Raw genomic sequence first — 19,976 nt, forward strand, 5'->3', positions numbered from 1 at the left:
TGACTTAAGGCACACTTGTCAAATAGTCTGGCTGTCACTCTAGAAGATCATACAGAGCTACAAATTCTTCTGCATCCATATGGGAGTCTCACATGGGGGTGAAAAGGATTTATTTACTGCATTTATAGCTTAGTTTTCCTTTAAGGAACTCAAGGTGGAGCATATAGTTCTTTCCCCTATTTATCTTCAGGACAATCCTTTGAGATGTGTTAGGCTGAGACTGGCTCAAGGTCACCCAGTGAGCTTCACGAGAGCTGGAATTTAAACCCGGGTCTTCTTCCCAGCCCTAGTCTGACACTCTAACCGCTACACCACACTGCATCAATAACCTTAAAAATAATTATGTACTGTAATTACATTGTGCTCTTTAATACTCCTTTGGAGCAAAACATGACATTGACCCAGTTCTTTTAAACTTGACTTGAAATTGACATGGCTTTTCAATTGCCTCCTGTCCTGATACTATTCACTTCAGAGATAACAAACAATTAGGAACACCTGCATCTCAAAACGCTGTTCCAGAAGTTCCACACTATTTCGTCTTCTTCATTGGATCCTCTCACTCCCACACACCTAGGCATGCAGAGACTGGCACAGATTCCTTAAGAGAGCTAGCCTTGCAAAAGAAAAGGAAATAAGCGGCAGAAGGAAAACTGGGTTTATCCTCCACCTTTCGAAAAGGCTTGAAGCACACTGCCTCTGCTGCAGTCATGGCCTCTGCAGGGTTCCCACCCCCCTACTCTCTGACTGCATCACAAACAGAAAATGCTATGCACACATGCAGGGCTTAGGAGGTTGTGATATTGCAAAAATAATGATTGCAGTAGCCTGAACTTTAGGGCTACCTCCAAGAAGGAAGCAAAAACAACACTGAGGTATTGGTTTTGCACAACAACAACAAACCTCAATCAAAGCCATATCTGTCAGTCTCTCAAATGTGCTGCTGCTGCTGCTGCGTCTCCTTCTTCTTGTATTAGGTTTACATTTGGGGAACAAGTTAGTGAGTCTTAAAACACCTAACAGATAACTGGCTTCTCTTGAGGCAAGGAAGTCCTCCAAGAGGATCAATAGAAAGACCAGAGGAAATGGCCCACAGAAGATAAGTCCGCATCCTTTTTACAAAAAAAGAGGAAAGGGGGCGGGACTCTTTAACGATCTGTCAACTTTGGGGGTTCTCAAATGTTTTAGGTATACATAACAAACAGTACAGGCATCATTTTACACAAATAGGAGACAAGCCCTCCTAAATGCTCAAGCCTGCTTCGTCTGACCGGCAATGTAAATCTGTGTTGTGAGTCTGGTGGCTCCGATTTCGGTGGGGCTGTGATTCCACCCTATCCCCAAAATGGGTCCAGCACCTTGGATAGCTCCGTTGGAGTTCTGACTGAAACCCGTAATGGACTCATCGCCCCACCGAAATCGGAGCCACCGCCCCCTGGTTTTGTATGTGTGTGTGTCACACTTTCGTGGCTCTGGGTAGCGTTCTCCAGCACTCTGCTATCGCAAGGTTGTCCTCCTCCGTGCAGCTGGCTGATAAAACGCTCCTCCCTTTTATTGCAAGGAGGATTTCCCCAACCAAAGCTGCTACCTGCTTTTTATTTGCACAAGGCAGGCAGGAGCCGCCAGGTAGGGGCTGTTGGACTCAAAGGCACATTCCAAAAATAACGACGACCGTCCTCTTTAAAATGCGAGACAAGAGCAGCCCCTGCCCCTGTGCTTTACTGCACAGGCAGACATCAGACAGCCGTCGCCGCGCGCAGGGGCTCCTCCCGCCCCTTCCCCAGCCTCCGCGGGCATTATGCAGGCGCCTTCGAAGTGGGAGGGGAGGGGCTGCAGCTGCGCAGCGCGGCCGCTAGGGGTCTCTGCGGAGGCTGGGCCTGCCGCCGTCGCCGCGCCGCTGCTTCGGGTGGGCTGGGCTATCAGCTGACTCGCCTTCTCCTCTCCGGAGCTCGGCTGGTGCCGCCGCCGCTGCCGCCGCCGCTGACTGCAGCTCAGTTTCACTCCCCAGCAGCGCAGAGGCGGGGACGCGAAGCCAAGCAGCCGGGCGGATTGTTACAGTCGGAGCCCTCGCTGCATTCCGCGAGCGCGATGCTGCCGCATTTAGCCTGCCCGCTGCTGCTGCTGCTCGTGGCCTCTTGGACGGCCGGGGCTTTGGAGGTAAGAAGCGGGAGAGGCGCCCGATCTCCCTGTTGCTACCCCGGGAGAAGTCTTTGTTCGCCCAGCTTGGCGGGGCTGGACGCGGGGCTGGAAAGGGGGGGCCTTGCTCAGGCAGCCGCCGGGGCTGAAGGGCGCCTTGCCCGGATCCGCGTCTCGTCAGAAACCTCGTCCTGCCCGAACAATGGGTTTCTTCAGGAGGGGCAGGCCGGGTGGCTTGGAGGGGTGGGACGAGCGTGCTCCCAAATCGCCACTTGCCCGACTTCGGGGCTTCTTCGGGGAGCCTTAATCGCGCTCCTCCTGGCCACGGAGGCGCCTCGGGGGCGGGCAAGCTGGCATCTCCGGAGGGTCGGGCGGGGAAGGGATGCTTTCCTCGGCTGTTTTGAGGAAGCGGGTAGGGACTGGGATGGGAGGGGGAAAGGGAGGGCGATGCCGCCCTTTCCTCCCTTCCTTTCCTGTATCCTGCCTTGAGGTGCGCCAACTTGGCGAGATCCGCCTGTTCGGTGTGTGGCTTCTGCGGGCGATTAAGCGCTGCGTCCCTGACCTCCGCCGTGCGGCTTTTGTAGCCTTTCCCGTGTTGTCTGGGGTGGAAACGGAGAAGGGGTGGGGGAGACCCATGGGAGAGATTAGGATGGGAGGCCCGATCCACGGAAGGGCTGCGTGCCTTGGCCCGTTGCTTGGCCTGGGTCCTGCTCCGCACTCCGGTGCGGAAAATAAACAAGGAGGCGCTCGTCGGGGCGATCGTCCGCCCATCTATTCATTCACCTGGCCGGCCATGAGAAAGAGGGGAGGGGAGCAGGTTCTTGGATCAGGTGCTTCTGGCTGTGGTCACTTCAACATTTAAGAGCTCAGTGCATTGCGGCTCTTGCGGAATAACACCCCCCGCCACCGAGCCCCCCCTTGCTTCTTTAAAATGAAAGCCGGAGCTCGCTCTCCCCCCCCCCCCCCGAGCAATTGGCTCGAGCCCCCCTGGCATCTGTTTTATGGTGGGAGAGAAGGAGGCTCGTGTGTGTAAGGAATGCCCCTCCCTCCATTCCTAGACTGGATCTTGTTGATCCTAGACTGGGTTGCAGACTTTGTTTGTATGGGGCGCGGTGGGGAGAAGAGGAGGCGGAGGAGGAGGGGAATACAATAAGCGAGGGGGGAGGAGGAACGGCCTCTCAACCACAGACATTTCGCCGGAGGGGATCTCCCTTCCGTGGGTGTTTTGGCTGCCCCACGTCCGAAGGGGTTTTTCTCCAGGATGGGTGTTTAGGGACCAGATGAACGGCAGTGGGATTGGACGGAAGATATTCCGAGCGAGAAGATGGCGCCTCTGCAGTGCAGCAAGGCAACGCGGGAATGAAAGCTGCAGCCCGGAGAAAACCTCCCACCGCTAGGTGTTGGGAACAACTCTCCCCTCTTCCAGTCATGCAACTCCCCATCAGGCAGCGAGTGCCGTGGGTGCAACCTATCTCTGCCCGGGCAGACGGGAGAGAGAGCGAAAGAACCGGGCGGGGAGGGGGCTTCAGAGAGACCCTCCTGCACTTCCGCGCCATCAACTGGGCGCTTCCTTGTGTTTTGCTTTGGTTGGTGAAATATCAGCATCCTGCAGGCAGCGGTGAAAATCCGTCCCCCTCGACTGGGGTTTTGTCCGAGTGTGCGGTCCCTCTCCTTTTGGCTCAAAGTGGGGGGAAGGCAGGGGAGTGGCGGAGAAGTAGGATCTAAATATGCCACGCCTCCTTGGGGCCCCGTAAGCGAGTACAAAGGATAGAGGTGTAATTTGTTGCGCGTTAAAATGTGTGAATCTGCAGATTTGCCAGTGCGGAAAAAGGAGGGTAGAATTACTTCCGTTCGCATAGGATCTGAAAAAATTCTGTGGCATTTTTGGCAGGGAAAAGGGGGGCGTTATCTCTTGATCTTGTTCTTTGCCTACCTTACTTTAAAGTTGAGTGTCTCTCCTTGTAGTGCAATTACTCAGAAGTGACCCGCATTGAGTTCAATGGGGTTGACTTCCAGGTACAGGATTGCAGCCTTAGGCTGACACCCCCTTTTATACACACTTGCTTGAGAATAAATATTAAAGAAATTAATCGCCATGCATAGGATGGAGCTGTACACCGCTTGCTAGAATGGTGTGGGTGGAAAAACAGTCTGCAAAAGAGCAACTAGGCACAAATCCAGTGATCCCTTTTTTAGCAGTGGAATTGCAGCCCCATGTGTCACATTTAAATTAGAAATGCCTTCTATCGTCTTCTGAAACTCTGTGTAAGCTGGGATAATTTGCCTGTCTTTTCCAGTAATAGTGTAATGCACTGACGTGACAACTTCAGCAATCATTGAAAGTGATTTGCCCAAACCTGCTCTCTGAGGCCCCACTGAGCCAGATTAGTACTTCTTCACACAGTACATAGTTAAATTGTGAAACTCACTACCATAAGATGTAGTGATGGCCACCAATCTGGATGGCTTCAAAAGGGGGTTGGATAAATTCTTGGAGGCAAAGGCTATCAATGGCTACTAGCCCAGATGGTTTTGTGCTATCTCCAGTATTTGAGGCAATAAGCCTGTGTGCACCAGTTGCTGGGAAACATGGGTGGGAGGGTGCTGTTGCACCATGTCCTGCTTGTTCATCCCTGGCCGAAGGCTGGTTGGCCACTGTGTGAACAGAGTGCTGGACTCGATGGACCCTTGGTCTGATCCAGCATCAGGGCACTTCTTATGTTCTTACCTGATGTCTTTGTTTATTTAATTTCTTAGATTTATATCCTGCCTTTCCTCCAATGAGGTCAAGGTGGTGTACATGGTTCTCTCTGCACACACATACGTTTTATCCTCACAACAACCCTGTGAGGTAGATTAGGCTAAAAGATTGTGACTAGCTCAAGGACACCCAGTGAGCTTCATGCCTGAGGGGGGATTTGAATCTGGGTTTTCCCAGTCCAAGCCCAGAGCAGCTGTAGCTCAGTGATGGAGCACTTGCTTTGCATGCAGAAAGTTTCCGGATTCACTTCCTGGCTTTTCCAGGTTGGGCTAAGAAATTCTGCCTGAAACCCTGGAAAGCCACTGTCAGTCAGTATAGGAAATGCTGGGCTAGATGGACCAAGAAGAATGTTAGGTCTAACCCCAGTGATGATGGCTATATGGAATGTTCATGTCTAGACACAATATGCTTGTGAAGAACAGTGGCTTGGAGGCGACAGCACAGTATGGCTACTGCTTTTATGCTCTCCTGCCAGAGACGTTTGTTTGGCCACCTTGGAAAATGGGGCCTTTAATCTGATCCAGCTGGGCTATTCTTATGTTCAAGAGCAGCCTTCCCCCAACCTCCAGGTGGTTTTGGACTGCAACTCCCATCATCCCTATCAAGCATGGCCAATCATTATGGGGGTTGTAGTCCAAAACATCTGGGGTACACCAAGTTGGGGAGAAGGCTGCTCAAGGCTAACTGAGCCAGAATGAGAAGTGTATAAGGGTGCAATCCTATGCATGTCTAGGCAGAAAAAGTCCTGGTAGCTGGGGAATGCTGGGAGTTGTAGGACTTTCCCCCCTTGTTTTCCACAGTGGCCAAACAAACGTCTCTGGAAGGAGAGCATGAAGGCAGTAGCAATACTCTACTGCTGCCTTCCAGCCACCATTCTTCACAAGCATATTGCGTCCAGATGTGAGAGTTCCATATAGCCTTCATCTTTTCTTCCATGAATTTGTTTAATTCCTCTTTGATCATTTCAAATAAATCAGGGGTGGCCATCCATCCAGTGTTGGACTCCCATCAGCCCTGACCATTATGCATACTTCCTGGGGCTGATGGGAGTTGGAGTCTAACAACACAGGTTTCCTACCCCTGAAATAGACCCACAGAAGTTACTAGCCCGTGACAAAAAATGTTTTACTAGTCCACTATTGATACCTATGCTAGTTTTCTGTGATCTCAAAAGGGAAAATGACCCAACTTCTGCATCACTTACTGCCTGGGCTGCTTAGGACACAATTTTGACTCGCTCTAGCTAAGCAGCTGTTCACAAGCTTGGGTCATATGTTCAGGAGCTGATCTCTGGCATTAAAAATCTAGACCCAAGCGTTAAATTGCAGTGCACCCTGATTAAAATTAAAACACGAATAATATTGTAATTTGTTACCCCTTTCTGACATAAGAATTAAATCAAGGAAAAAGTAACTTCCTCCAGTAGTGTCCCTGTGCTAACAGAAGTGGAGCCGCTGAGGAACATGAGGGGAGGGATCAGCATGTTTTGGGGAAGCCAGTGGTTTGCAGATATACAAATTTAAACTAAAAACCAAAACCCCAAAGTAACAGCCACTCCAAAATGGCCCATTGAGGACTGAGCATGCCCAGTGATTACCAGGAAACACAGCATGTTGAGTGTCACTAAGGAAAGAAATATGAAGTGATTTGGCTTGCTTGACCCCATAATAGCTTATTGTATCTTCCCCCCACCATTTGGATGGCATGATGGGAATTGTAGTCCAGTCCATCTGGAGGGCACCAGGTTGGGGTAGCTGGGTTCATACCCTAGAGAAGAATATGGCAGGTTGGGACTCTAGAAAGGAACACTCTGCTTCAGGGGTGGATATACATGGTAACATATCTGTAGGTCCTACTTCTTCTGATTTTATAAAATAAAACCATCTTACTATATTGACATAATTTGGTTAGGCCTTTCCCTTGTTCTGAAGAAATTAAATCTGTTAGGTGTTGAGATTTGTATTGCATTGACCATATAATGTCCATAGTTACAAAGCCATTTATGCTTTTTTGTTTTGTTTGTAATGGTCTTGAATAGATTCTCTATTCTGCCTAACCACCCTCCTAACCACCCTCCCGTCTGCCACTTCTTGTCTGTTGCTGCAAATTGTCAGATTTCAGCGTTAACACAATTAGGCATAATTAAATTGTCTTTGTGAACCTTTTGATGAGCCAGCTCATTTTATGAAGCAAAATTATGAAGTGAAGATTTTAATTACAGCCTTAACTGAAGATTTATGATTTCTGTTGAATGCTGAAATTATTCCATGGCCATTGTTTACAAAGGAAGTTGCAAATCTTACGTGTAATCTATTGGAAAATAAAGATGTGTTTGCTTAATTTCCTAACCTGAGCCGTTTCTTTAGAGTACAGACTTCTGCAATCAAGAATAGAGCCAAAACAAGTGCCTAGGTATCCCCAGGCACTACATGTCAACTGAAATAAATTCTATGTTGCATGTACAAGATGCTCAGTAGCCCTCATATGGTAGTCCAGTGATTGGGAGCAGCTTGATGCAGGAACATTTTTTTAAAAAATAAATAAATCTGGGCCATATTTCAGGGCAGAAGCCCTCCCATGACAGTTTAAAACAATAAGATAGACTGGTACAATTTCATTAAAAAACCATGTTTAAAACAACAATAAAACACACACACACACTCGGGAAAGGCAGAGTAAACAAGTAGATTTTCAAATCCTTCCTAAAAGTCTGCAATGTTGGGGACTGACAGGCCCTCAGTGCAACCAATTCCAGAGGAGTGGCACTACTGCAGAAAAGGCCCCCTCTTGTGTACTTGTCCACCCAACTGCCCTCAAAGGTGGGCAAGTGAGAAGTGCCCCTGTGGCTGTTGTTAAAGTGTGGGCAAGCTGATATGGGTGAAGGCCTTTGCTGTTCTTACTGCTGACTGAACATCATGCAGTGTTGTGCATTAGGAGTAAGCTTGTAAGAGACAGGGTCGATTGATTAAAATCATGAAGAGTGAAACATCTTGAGGATTCCACTTGTACTTCATATATTTTTAAAACACAACATGTATATAAACGGTTTGATGTAACTTAAAATGTGTTGATTTCCAACTAAGAACGTTTGTATTAGCTAGGAGGGTGCGCTTTATTATATATTCAATTTGTTATGTGTATAACAATAGCTTTTACTACTTTAAAAAATTTTGCATTGTACATTGCTTATTAAATGTATAATGTATAAATTTACTCTCTGCACATGATTTGTTTCAAGCTATATTAGAACAACAAACAAATGTTAGATATATGCATGAAGAACATTGATTCTGTTCTGTCTGCACCAATAACTATAGCAGCACTTTTCCGTTAGAGTAGGCTGGTAGGCAAGTCCACACTATTATTATTCCATTGATCATTCTGCTTGTCCAGATATCGTGGTGGGTCATTTATGGAACATGGATAGCCTTAAAGTGAAATTAATAGCCTGTTTCAGATGATCATTCTAAACTGAGGTGTGCATTATTAAGAATGAGCTGCAGTGAGTCTTGGGTTCACAATTCCCCTCCGCTCTCATCCACGTGCAAGAGGAAGAGAAAGACCGCTTCCGTTTTCACTTTAGAACAAACCACAGTTTCTGTATTATGCATGAACTAGAGGAACTGTGGTTTGTTCTACCTATTGTTAGTAAAAATAAAACGCAATCTAATCTTGGTTTGTTAACTTGGGACTAAGTGGGGATTTGAACCTGGGTTAGGGTGACCATATGAAAAGGAGGACAGGGCTCCTGTATTTTTAACAGTAATGTAGAAAAGGGAATTTCAGCAGGTGTCAACTGAAGAGGGTGAAATTCCCACTTCATCACAACAGTTAAAGCTGCAGAAGCCCTGCCCTCTTTTGTAACTGGCCACTCTACTATAGCTAGTGTAGCTTTAACTGTTGTGATGAAGAGGGAATTTCACCCACTTCAATTGACACCTGCTGAAATTCCCTTTTCAATAAAACTGTTAAAGATACAGGAGCCCTGTCCTCCTTTTCATATGGTCACCCTAACCTGGGTATCCCAGGTCCAAGTCTGACATCTGCCACTACACCATACATGGGAATACTTCAGACTTGGAGGGTCTACTTCGTTTTTTTACTAGATTTCCGAGGTCCACCAAGCAAAGCTCATGGGGCAGTGGCAATAACCTGCTTCATCTCATGAACTGTACATTGGATAATCTGTATATCGAAGTACAAATCTAAGGTTTATCCTGGGATCGTCCCGGGGTCATCCCTGTTCATGTAAATGACACACAGGATATCCTGGGAGCAGGCAAGGATGACTCCGGGACGATCCCGGGATAAACCTTAGGTCTAGTTAAGGCCCAACTATTCAACTTAATTTGGAGGTAGAAAGAGCCTTTATCTTCTTTTGGTTTTGTCAAAGTTCATTACTGATCTGCTGCAAATCATCAAGTTAATTTACTTGTAGATTACTCATGAGTAATCTACAGCACACCACACTGGCTAATAATTTGGCAGATTTTATAAAGCATAAATTGTTGAGTTCATAGAACAGCATTCTATGGTGCAGAGATATGCCAACTTCAGTCTTGTGTGGTCTTTTTAGTTTTGTTTTTTAAAGCTAGAATTCCACAGCCCATTAATGTCTGTTAAATTTACAAAGCAACCAAAGCAAATGAACACTCCATCTCTTAACAGTTAAGGCATAACTAATATGTGTTCCCTCTTATTTATAAATGTAAATTCTTTGCTGAATCAGACTAAAGTCCAGTTAAGAGGCAATCCTGTACATCTTTAGACAGAAAAGAGTGCTACAATTTCCGGCATTCCCAGCCAGCCATGCTAGCTGGGGCATGCTGGGAGTTTTAGGATATTTTCCTGTCTGAACATGCATAGGATTATGCCCTTAACCTGTTTTTCTTTGCAAGAATCCCAGCAACTGGAAGATGCTCAGTGGACCAATAGGATTAGGCCTTTGGTCTACTGGTGAACTGCAGTATACCTTCTAACTGTACCACCTTTCATAACTTGCTAGCAGGAGTCTCTTCCTTGCTGATTATACCTGTAGTAGCAGTTCCATGAACCTATTGTTCAACTATTTGAGGTATTTAAATTTTTTAATAAAAATTTAAAAAGTTATGTTTCCTTCGCAAACTGCTTGTGTCCTAATGGAGAAAAATGTGACTGAGAACATTGAGGTTTAATGTAGTGAAAAGAAGACATGATAAACAAGGCAGGTTAGCTGTAGTTGACCTCAACTCTGCCTTGAGGTAAAACAATGCTTGCTTCTTTTCTTGCACATTAAACATAGCATGAGTAGGTTGCTTTCCTCAATGGTTTAACCTTAGTTTTTTTTTTTTTTAAAAAAACCCCCAATCAATTAAAAAAACAATCTAAATTTCTTTTCCTGTAAAAGTGTCATGCTGCGTGAGGAAAGCATCTTCCATTTGTGGAAAGGCTGTTTTTCATCTTGTGGTAGAGTGTTGTATGAGAAAAGTGCAACTAAATCCAAGGATATTTTTCCAGTTCTACAAGTCCTTGTGTGCAACCTCTTGTACAAGTAGAAGCATAAGACCTATCATAGAACATACCTATTATAGCCTTGTGTGAACACTTGTCATGCATGGTTTTTTCCACAAGTCTTAGTGGTGCAGAAGCAACGTGTTATCTCTTTTGTTGTTCTGCTTTTTAGCTTTCCCTCATTTTTTAAAAAATGTTCCAAAAAGAGATCAAATCCCCCCATCTCCTATGTCTGCCTGTCAAGAGTAAGTGGTGCTTGGTTTTCTTGTACATTGGCATTGCAAGTGAATAGCATAATAGATTAAATACACTATTGATTTATATAGAATAATTGTTCCTGTTCTATATAGGAATAGAGCCCCATTTCTGTTCTTGGCTTGACTCCAAATAGTACAATACTGTCTAGACCATTTTGTGTCATGATTTTAATGCATAAATCTGGAATAGCTTTTTAATTGGCCTGAAGTTCTTGGGATGTTGAAAATGAAATCCTGTGGCATAAGAAGATTAAAACTGAAGCAAATTGGAAAAAAATACTGCAGTATTTTCTGCAACTGTAGCTAAATGTTAGATTTGTGCACAAGGAAAGATGGTAAGATTACTTTTGGGTAGAACACAAGCAGAAAATCCTGTCTGCCAAGGGTTCTTAGGAAGCTGCCTCATACAGAGATTGGGTTTGCAGAATCGGATAAAGAAAATAAGCTATCATAGCATATTTTCCTGCCCCGTGCATGCTGCATCATTAAACCGTGGGCACGGTTTATTGTGTTGTCCGAACACAGCGAAGGTGTGCTGCCATGGCTTTTTCTAAGGTTTGTAACCCACCCCATCCATGCACTCTTGCCAGGTTTGGACGACACGACAAACCGCTTGTGGCGAGGGTAATAATGGTAATGGCACTGCATATGATCAGCATGAACGGGGTGGGAAAATAAACTACAATAGCTTATTTTCCTTCTCTGACAGTGTGAACCTGGCCAGAACCTTACTATTGTTCTATCTAACTCAGCATATTGTCCACATTGACCTGGTTGTCAGAATCACCACAGCTCACTGTGGATTCTCACACTGTCTGAACTCAGTGAGGGTGGGTTGTTGCCATGGCTACCAAATCACCTTCAACCCATGTGCTCCCAAACCCTTGTTAGATTTGGACTTGGTTATCCAAAACGGCTGCTGGCATGTGCTGCAACCTGCCTTGGCTTAAATAAGCCATGGTGGGCTGCAGCAGTCATGAGAACTTGCCCAGATTCTGGCAGTGACTCTCCAGGTTTTTAGACGGGAGCCTTTCCTAGCCCTACCTGGAGGGCCCTACCTGGGATTGAGACCTTTTGTATGCATGTGCTGTGGTACTGAACTAGTGACCTCTCAAATATCAGTTCTAAAAGTCTTGTATATGAATGCCAATATGAAATGTCATTTTTTAAATAGAATTGATCTGACATGTCCAAGATACAGCTGCCGCTTCCTAGCGATGATCAGTTCATGTGCAGCAGCTCATCTTCTTGCCACTGCACTCGCTCCACCTCTGGGAAGTGATGGCTGAGATGCTGGACCAGGTTTATTTCATCGATGTGGTGGCATTCTTGGGATATGCCAAGTGATGCATGAAGTGATTTAAAAGTATCTGAACCAGTGCTAAGATAACTAATGTTTCTTCTGCCTTTAGAACTGGAATTCAGTTTATCCACTGAACAAATGTAAATGAACCAACTTGTAGCATTTGAAAACTTTTCCTTGCAGCTATGCCATAGCCCATCTGTGTTCCTGAAACAAGTTCACACTTTTTAATCAGATGTTGGCTGAGCTTCTGAAACTGGAATGATTCCTTTCCCTACCCACCCCAATGCTGAAAAGTACTATAGCTGAATCCAGATAATCTTCCCTGCTCTGATTTAGAGGATTGTGAGTAAGTCATGGAAACATTAACCCCATCCTGCATATTACTACTCCATTTCTTGTCTATGTGTTCCAGGTCGGAAAACGCTAACCAAGCATAGTTGCTGATTTGAGTGCACGAGGAAACTGGCTAGCACTTGCTCTCCAAACTAGAACTGCAAGCTACTCTTCGAAGTGGGTGTTCAGTTCTGGTTTGGAGAACGAGCTCCAACCATGGTTTGTCTGTTTGAACGCCCTAGAAAATTATCGCTAGTGCTAAAGAGGAAACAGAGAAAGAAGTTGCGTGTCAGTGGCGAGAAGTGGGGAAGAGGGAAGCCCATGGCTCATTTTCAGTCCTGCAAACCATGGTTTAAGTATCATCCTTAGGATAATTTGGTTCTAATTTTATTTATTTATTTATTTATTTGTTTATTTAAAACGTTTATATCCCGCCCTATATCAATAAGATCTCAGGGCGGTGAAGAGATAAAAGCATATAATATAAAACAGTAAATATACACAGCTAAAAACAAATTAAACCATAAAGAAAGTTAAAACAATATATAATTTAAAAGCAGTAAAACTATTAAAACAGTTAAAACAATGTGCCAGCTTAGTGAATTCAGCCATTAAAAGCTTTGTTAAAAAGCCATGTTTTCCCTTGGCGCCGGAATAAAATCAGTGTTGGCGCCAGTTGGGCCTCCAAGGGGAGGGCATTCCACAGTCGGGGTGCCACAACAGAGAAAGCCCTCTCCCTTGTCCCATCATAGCGAATGTGTTGTGCTGGTGGGATGCGGAGACAATCTAGACAAAGACTGTGTTTGCACAACATGATAACCCACACTCAGTGGTTGAATGTGGGTTGTTATTAAACCATGAGTTTTGTTGAATCATGAATTGTCGTGCTGTCTGAACCTAGTGCATTTCCTACAGGGTGGCTTGCTAACCACACAGGGTAGCTTATTTTACTTGAATAAGCCCCACCTTGAGAACTCATGGTTTGTTGTTAGGTTGTTCAGGCTGGTTAACAAACCACCTGCGGAAAACACATTGGGTTCAGTCAACACAATCACCCACAGTTCACCATCAACCTACAATTCAGTGACAACCCACACTCAAACCATACTCAACCACTTGAGTGTGGGTTATTGTGTGTGCAAACCCAGGGCCTTCCTAGACGAGGCCTTAGCGCGCCTTCTGTCCCGGCTTCCCTGCTCTGCGTCCAGATGACGCACAGGGAAATCCGGAGACAGGCCGCGCTGAGGCCTCCTCCAACGCGCCATAAGCGAATTCGCTTATGGCGCGCCTTTTCCCCAGCTCCGGCCTCAGGCCGGAGCTGGGGAACGTCTAGGGACTTCCGCAGCTTTTCGCGGCTCCTCGCTTACTCGCGAGGAGCCGCGAAAAGCCACGGACCTGGCACAGCGCTCATAGGAGGGGGGGGCGAAGGCTGGGAGGGTGGGTGGCAGGGTACGATCACGCCGCGCGCTGCCCGAGCCCGGGCAATGCCTGGCATGGGGCGGCATTGCCGCCCCATGCCAGGCATTGCCCGGGCGGCGCGCAGCACGATCGCCCCCGCCCTCCCCCCGTGCCACCCACCCTGCCACCCACCCTCCCAGCCTTCGCCCCCCCCCCCCCCCGTAAAAATAATAATAAAAAACCCCTTACCTTGTCCGCTGTCTTCGGGCTGCACCCGGCCCCTTTAAAATAAAAAAAAAATGGCGGACGACGCAGAGCTTCCGTCCTCCCTGCGTCTCCGCTGTCTGTAAGCCTGGGGGAGGTGCGCTAACGGTAGCGCGCCTCAGCCCCGCCTCCCTGCCGGCGTAAGCCGGCAGGTCTAGCAAGGCTCCCAGTCATTAGCATGGTTTAGAACTGTTTAATTCAAAGACTACACAACATCACTTGGCTTAATTTTCTTCTTCCTCCGGATGTGTTTTTCTTCTGCAAAATTAACTTTCCTTCCATCTATTCCTATGGGTATATTTTATATCCTGTATCATCTTGCTAACTATGTGTCATAATCCCAAGTGGACTTGGAACAACACATTTACTAATGCCTGAGGTTGAGGATTATGTTTACATCTGAGGACATGTTCATACAGGGCTACTTTATGCAGTCATCAATTACTGTAAGGGTGGAGAACTTTTTTCAGCCCGAGGTCTAGATTACCATCTGGGGAACCTGCCCCGGGGCAGCATACCAGCAGTGGGTGCAGCCTCTGTACTCTCACAGCATCCATACACATACCATCCACACAATTTATGTACAATTCATAGCCACTTTTTCTCAGATGAGCCCTGCAGATCAGCTGACGGGAAATTTCCCCCTTTCTCAGCGCTGAGCGGGCAAAGGCTCTTAGCTCCAATCAGCTCCTGATCAGAGAGGAGAGCTTTGGGGCCTGGAGAAGAAACTGAGTATGGCTGGAGGTTCCTCATGCCTGAATTTGGCTTACTTGATTCCAAGCTACGCTGGCTGCTGCCTGGTAGCCATACATTGATTTCACTTGTTGATTTCCCAGACTTGCACGTTAAAGATCTGCTGTGCCATGGACATTCAAGTCTGTGTGCTGAGTTGTCAGCAGTAGAAGACTACTATTAATGTAATGATTCATTGTGTTCAAAGATTAAGCAGGCATTGCTTAGCTTTTTTTAAAAAAATGTATCCTTCTACTAATACTAGTTCAAAGAAGAGTTCTGTGTAACTTGAATCACTCCCCAAATTTTAAGCATTAACTGTTGTCTTGCTAATTCTGCATCTTTTTTGTGGGACCAAGCTGCACAAACTGATGGCTTTTCATGACCTGAAATATTTGAATTGGTAAAGGAATTAAAACAAAATCCATACCCTGTTTGCTTCCAACCTGCAGGTGTGGCCTCTCATATACAAACTATAAAGCAATTACATGTTTTCTAATCTCCTGGAGGTGCTGTTCTCCACCCACTGTTTGGTTTCTTCTAGCCTTTCCTTTCATTCAATCCCATGAATGTAGATTGCCATTAATCTTCAGAGCTTCTAGAACTGTGGTAGTATCAGGTGGCAACTTCCAGTGTTTCCTGTTGGCAAGGCTGGAGAAATGTCATACCTCAGTGGTGGAGAATATGCTTTGCATGCAGAAAATCCCAGATTTGATCCCTAGCATCACCTGGTAAGGCCCGGAAAGATTCCAGTCTGAAATCTTGAAGAGCTGCTGCAGGTTATAGACCGTGCTGAGCTAGGTAACCCATGGTTTGACTCAGAATAAGGCAACTTCTTATGTTTCTAAGAAATTGCATGGGAAGCAATTACTTTAGGTGTGCCAGGGAAGCAAGTATAACCTTGGGATTTAAGTTTATGCTGTGTAGTAACATGTTTTGGTCCAGCCCCACCAGTTAGGTACTGTAACCCCCAACTTGGAGTGTGGCAATTGTTCTGGACAAAGGCGGATGCCTTTCCTTTTGACGAAACCCCGTGCTCCCTGCTGGAGGCGAGCTGCATGAGTTGTGCTGGCTCATGTCATTGTCTGCCCAAGTAAGGCATTTGGAATGGTGGTGTTCAAGGGTGAAACACCAGAACTGGATCTCATTCAGGGGGAGCATCAAAATAGCATGTCAAGTCTTCAGAGGTAGAGCAACCTAGTTGCCCACTTTGTTCTATGGAGCCATAGCATGCAACCCTTTAAAACAGGGATGGGCAGCTTGTGGTGCTCAAGATGTTTTGGCCTATAATGCCCATCAACCCTCACCATTGGCTGTGTTGGCTAGGGCTGATGGGAGTTGGTCCATAAGTTGCCAACCCCTGCTTTAAAAGAAGGGATTCTTCCAATCTGTTCCATGAAAAAAAAATGCTTTGGGAAAGTTTGTCTTGTTTGTTTGTTAATTTATTTCAAACACTTATAACCATCCTTCCATGCCAAATCATAAGTATTGTTGGGATAATGAGTTTCATATCCTTTTCAATGCAGTATTTTTTAAATCCTGAAAGAGCAATCTATTGCCCCCCTGACAACATCGGGGGGGGGGGGCATAGGATTTTTTGGATTTCTGGATCCAAGGATGGAGACAGCACTCCGATCTCGGAGCCAGGAATTCATGTTTCCCATTTCCTTCACCTCGCAGTCACTATGGAGAGAACTGTACCAGCTGCTACTCCAGGGTCTCAAAGGGAGCATGCTGGTGGGGGTGGGGGTGGAAAAGCTGGGATACAATGTATCCTAAGGCCTCCCCAGCCTCCTTCCCTCCTACTTCAAGGTGCCTCAGGCCCCAGCTAGACAGGCGAAAAAGCCCATCCAGCCAAAATGCAGAGAGAAGCGTGGAAGCGAAGATCACCTCTACCGTTTCTTACTCTGCATTGAATGTCAATGAGTTTGGAGGTTTATGAGCATCGGTGTAGGATTGCACCCTAAAAGTTCTTGGGAGGATAATTGCTTTTATTAATTTAGCTCTTCCCACTGTCACCCGCAGGCTTCATGGTGGTAGCTGCAAAGTCTTAGGCCTGGTTACTATTTTGCCCAGTAGCCAAAGCTCTCTGGCCAATTCACAAAAATTACAATACAAAGTATGGGATCTGATAAAACAGACATTAAAATCCTCATCATATGCCAACAAATGCCTGAAAGTAGAGAAAAGTCTTAATTTGTTTTACTGTGGTTTTAATTTTTGTGAACCGCCCAGAGAGCTTCGGCTATAAAATGTAATAAATAAATAAATAAATAAATAAATAAATAAATTTGGGTCTGAAAAGATGACAGTGTTGGAGCCAGGTGGACCTCAGTGCAGAGAGCATACCGCAATTGGAATGTGGTGGAAAAGTTCCGTAGTGATAGAATAGAATGTACTACTTCAGACTGTAAATACAGGGTCATTGTTAAAATGGTCCCCTGTGTAACAAAATAGAACAACTTCTCTAATTGTAGGTAACTGGAGCAGCTAGGAATGTCTCCTTGCATTCTGGTTTGTCTCTCCAGTAACCAGCCATATTCACTTCCATTCCAGCCACCTCTTAACTGGCCACAGCCACATAGGGTTCACTGAAGAGGTTAGACCAGAAACAAGCTGGAGCGTGTTCAGAGGAGGGCAACAAGGATGATCAGGGCAGGTGTCTGGAAACAAAACCCTATGAAGAGAGACTGAAGAGAAGATTGTTTAGCCTGGAGAAGAGAAGATTGAGAGGAGACATGATAGCACTCTTCAAATACTTGAAAGGTTGTCACACAGAGGAGGGCCAAGATCTCTTCTTGATCATCCCAGAGTGCAGGACATGGAATAATGGACACTTCCTGACTGTTAGAGCAGTACGACAATGAAACCAGTTACCTAGGGAGGTAGTGGGCTCTCCCACACTAGAGGCATTCAAGAGGCAGCTGGACAGCCATTTGTGGGGTATGTTTTGTGGTGGATTCCTGCATCGATGGCCTTGTAGGCCTCTCCTGACTCTTGCTGTTCTATGATTCTATGTCACACCCCTTTCAGCCTGAGGGCCAAATTTTAGAGAACCTCTTGGGGAGGGGGGCATTCCATTGGTGGGCGGAGCTGAAGGGAAAAAGGTCAGGGCCAAGGTATGGGCTCCCAAACACCAGCATATCTCTTACTGCTTAGTAACTAAGCCTTAGGAGAGGCATTTCAATCTTTTAGATTTTCAGGGGGTGGGATGGGACCCACCAAAACTGCTTGTGGACTTCCAAGAAGCCTCAGGCTGTCCACTGCTGGAAACCATGCTGGTCTAGATGGACCTTTTCATCTGCTCCAGCTGGCCTGCTCTTCTGTTCTTACACTTCATTTAGGAAAAATGAATGGCAAATGGCTCACTAATAAAAATAATATACTGTTAAGAGTTTGCTAATTTCTATATTAATTCTTTATTTTCTTAGCTGTATTGCAGTGACTATAACTATAAATATGCTCTGAGGAACAGCTTGCGTGGATTCCGCCCTGAGAGCTATTTCTATGTTAGTTCAATATGTGGTAGTGTTGATTTAAAAGAATACATAATACAGTGTTTGACAAAGTAAATTAAGGGAGTGCATATTTTAATTTAGAATTCTAAAGTAAAGCTTTTGATTATTTTGTTCCTGAGTTTCATACCTAGTAGTTTTTTGTTTGTTTTTTAAGAAAATGAAATTGCTTCGGATGAACCACTTAAATGACAAACATGGAAGATATCTTTCCTGGAGAGCCTGCAGAAGGAACTCAAAAAGAGTAAAATATTCAGAATGCAAATGCAAAGAGTTTGCTGGGGTTTTTGGGGTTTTTTTATATATATAAACAACACTTATGTACATTCCTAAGCTTAATGATCTTTAGATAGTTCAGATGCAAGATATGTAAATTATTATGGAAAAAAAGCAACAAGGCAACATTTTCTCTCTATAGGTATGATTGTTTTTGTATTTATTGCATTCCAGATCAGATATCTGGTCTTGCCTGGTATAAAGTCTCCCACAGGATCCAATATCACTGCACCAGGGATATTAATATGCATGGAATTGAATCCTGGTTTGCGAAGGGCGTTCGTGATGTGAATTTTGATACTGGTATAGGAACACAGGAAGCAGCCTTTTACAAAGTCAGATCGCTGGTGTAATTAATTTATTTATGTGGCCAAAGTCTGTACTCTATAGTCTTTATTGTGTTTGCCCTTTCAACCATTGGGATATTGTTATGGTTACCATTTTACAGATGGACAGCTGAGGTTGAGACCAACAAGGTATATTTTGTGAAGAATGCAAAGGTGTGCAACAGCCTGTAAGTGCTGTAACCTTAGTCTAACAAATAGTAGGTCCAAAGAGGAAATGTCTCTTACTGACATTTGAGCTTATTTATTTATTTATTACATTTATATACCGCCCCATAGCCGAAGCTCTCTGGGTAGTTTACAAAGGTTAAAACCAGTGAAAATTAAAAACATACAAAAATTTAAAACCATCAAAAGCATGAAAACAACAATATCCATTTGAAACAATTGGATCAGTTAAAAACTCAGCATATGTTGTTAACTGCCCGGGAGAAGAGAAAAGTCTTGACCTGGCGCCGAAAAGATAACAATGTTGGTGCCAGGCGAACCTCGTTGGGGAGATCATTCCATAATTGGGGGTCCACCACTGAAAAGGCCCTCTCCCTTGTTGGCATCCTCCGAACTTCCCTTGGAGTAGGTACTTGGAGGAGGACCTTAGATGTTGAGTGCAGTGTATGGGTAGGTTCATGTCAGGAGAGGTGTTCCATCAGGTATTGTGGTCCCAAGTCATGTAAGGCTTTATAGGTTAAAACAAGCACCTTAAATAAATAGGCAGGCAATGCAAGTGGGCCAGAGTCAGTCTTATATTCTCAAACCTTCTGGCCGCTGCATTTTGCACAATCTTCAAAGGCAGCCCCACGTAGAGCACATTGCAGTAATCTAATTTGGAGGTTACCAGAGCATGGACAACTGAGGCTAGGTTATCCAAAGTTGGTTCTATCAAAGTTGGTAGAAGGCACTCCGTCCACCGAGGCCACCTGAGCCTCAAGGGACAGAGATGGTTGTAGGAGAAACCCCAAGCTACGAACCTACTCCTTCAGGGGGAGTGCAACCCCATCCAGAACCGGTTGAACACCCCCATCCGGTCAGAGGAACCACCCACCAGCAGCATCTAATACTACATATTTTGTAGTTGTGCTTTTGACCTGTTGTTTTATTGTGGTTTTTATTTTTGTGAACCGCCCGGAGAGCTTCGGCTATTGGGCGGTGTAAAAATGTAATAAA

General features: G+C 45.4%; 1 protein-coding gene across 4 annotated transcripts in view; it reads left to right on the top strand.

Annotated features, from left to right (window-relative positions):
- The first annotated feature begins 1,926 nt into the window (after positions 1-1,926).
- The window catches only part of APP (amyloid beta precursor protein), a 167,115-nt gene continuing 149,065 nt past the window's right edge, over positions 1,927-19,976 (top strand). For all 4 annotated transcript variants that reach the window (XM_063126740.1, XM_063126741.1, XM_063126742.1 and 1 more), the window contains exon 1: positions 1,927-2,157. In XM_063126740.1, the coding sequence (XP_062982810.1) occupies positions 2,089-2,157 (69 nt within the window). In that variant the 5' untranslated portion in view covers positions 1,927-2,088. The remainder of the gene's footprint in view (positions 2,158-19,976) is intronic.

This window comes from Elgaria multicarinata, chromosome 5, assembly GCF_023053635.1.
Source record: "Elgaria multicarinata webbii isolate HBS135686 ecotype San Diego chromosome 5, rElgMul1.1.pri, whole genome shotgun sequence".
Lineage (NCBI taxonomy): Eukaryota > Metazoa > Chordata > Lepidosauria > Squamata > Anguidae > Elgaria > Elgaria multicarinata.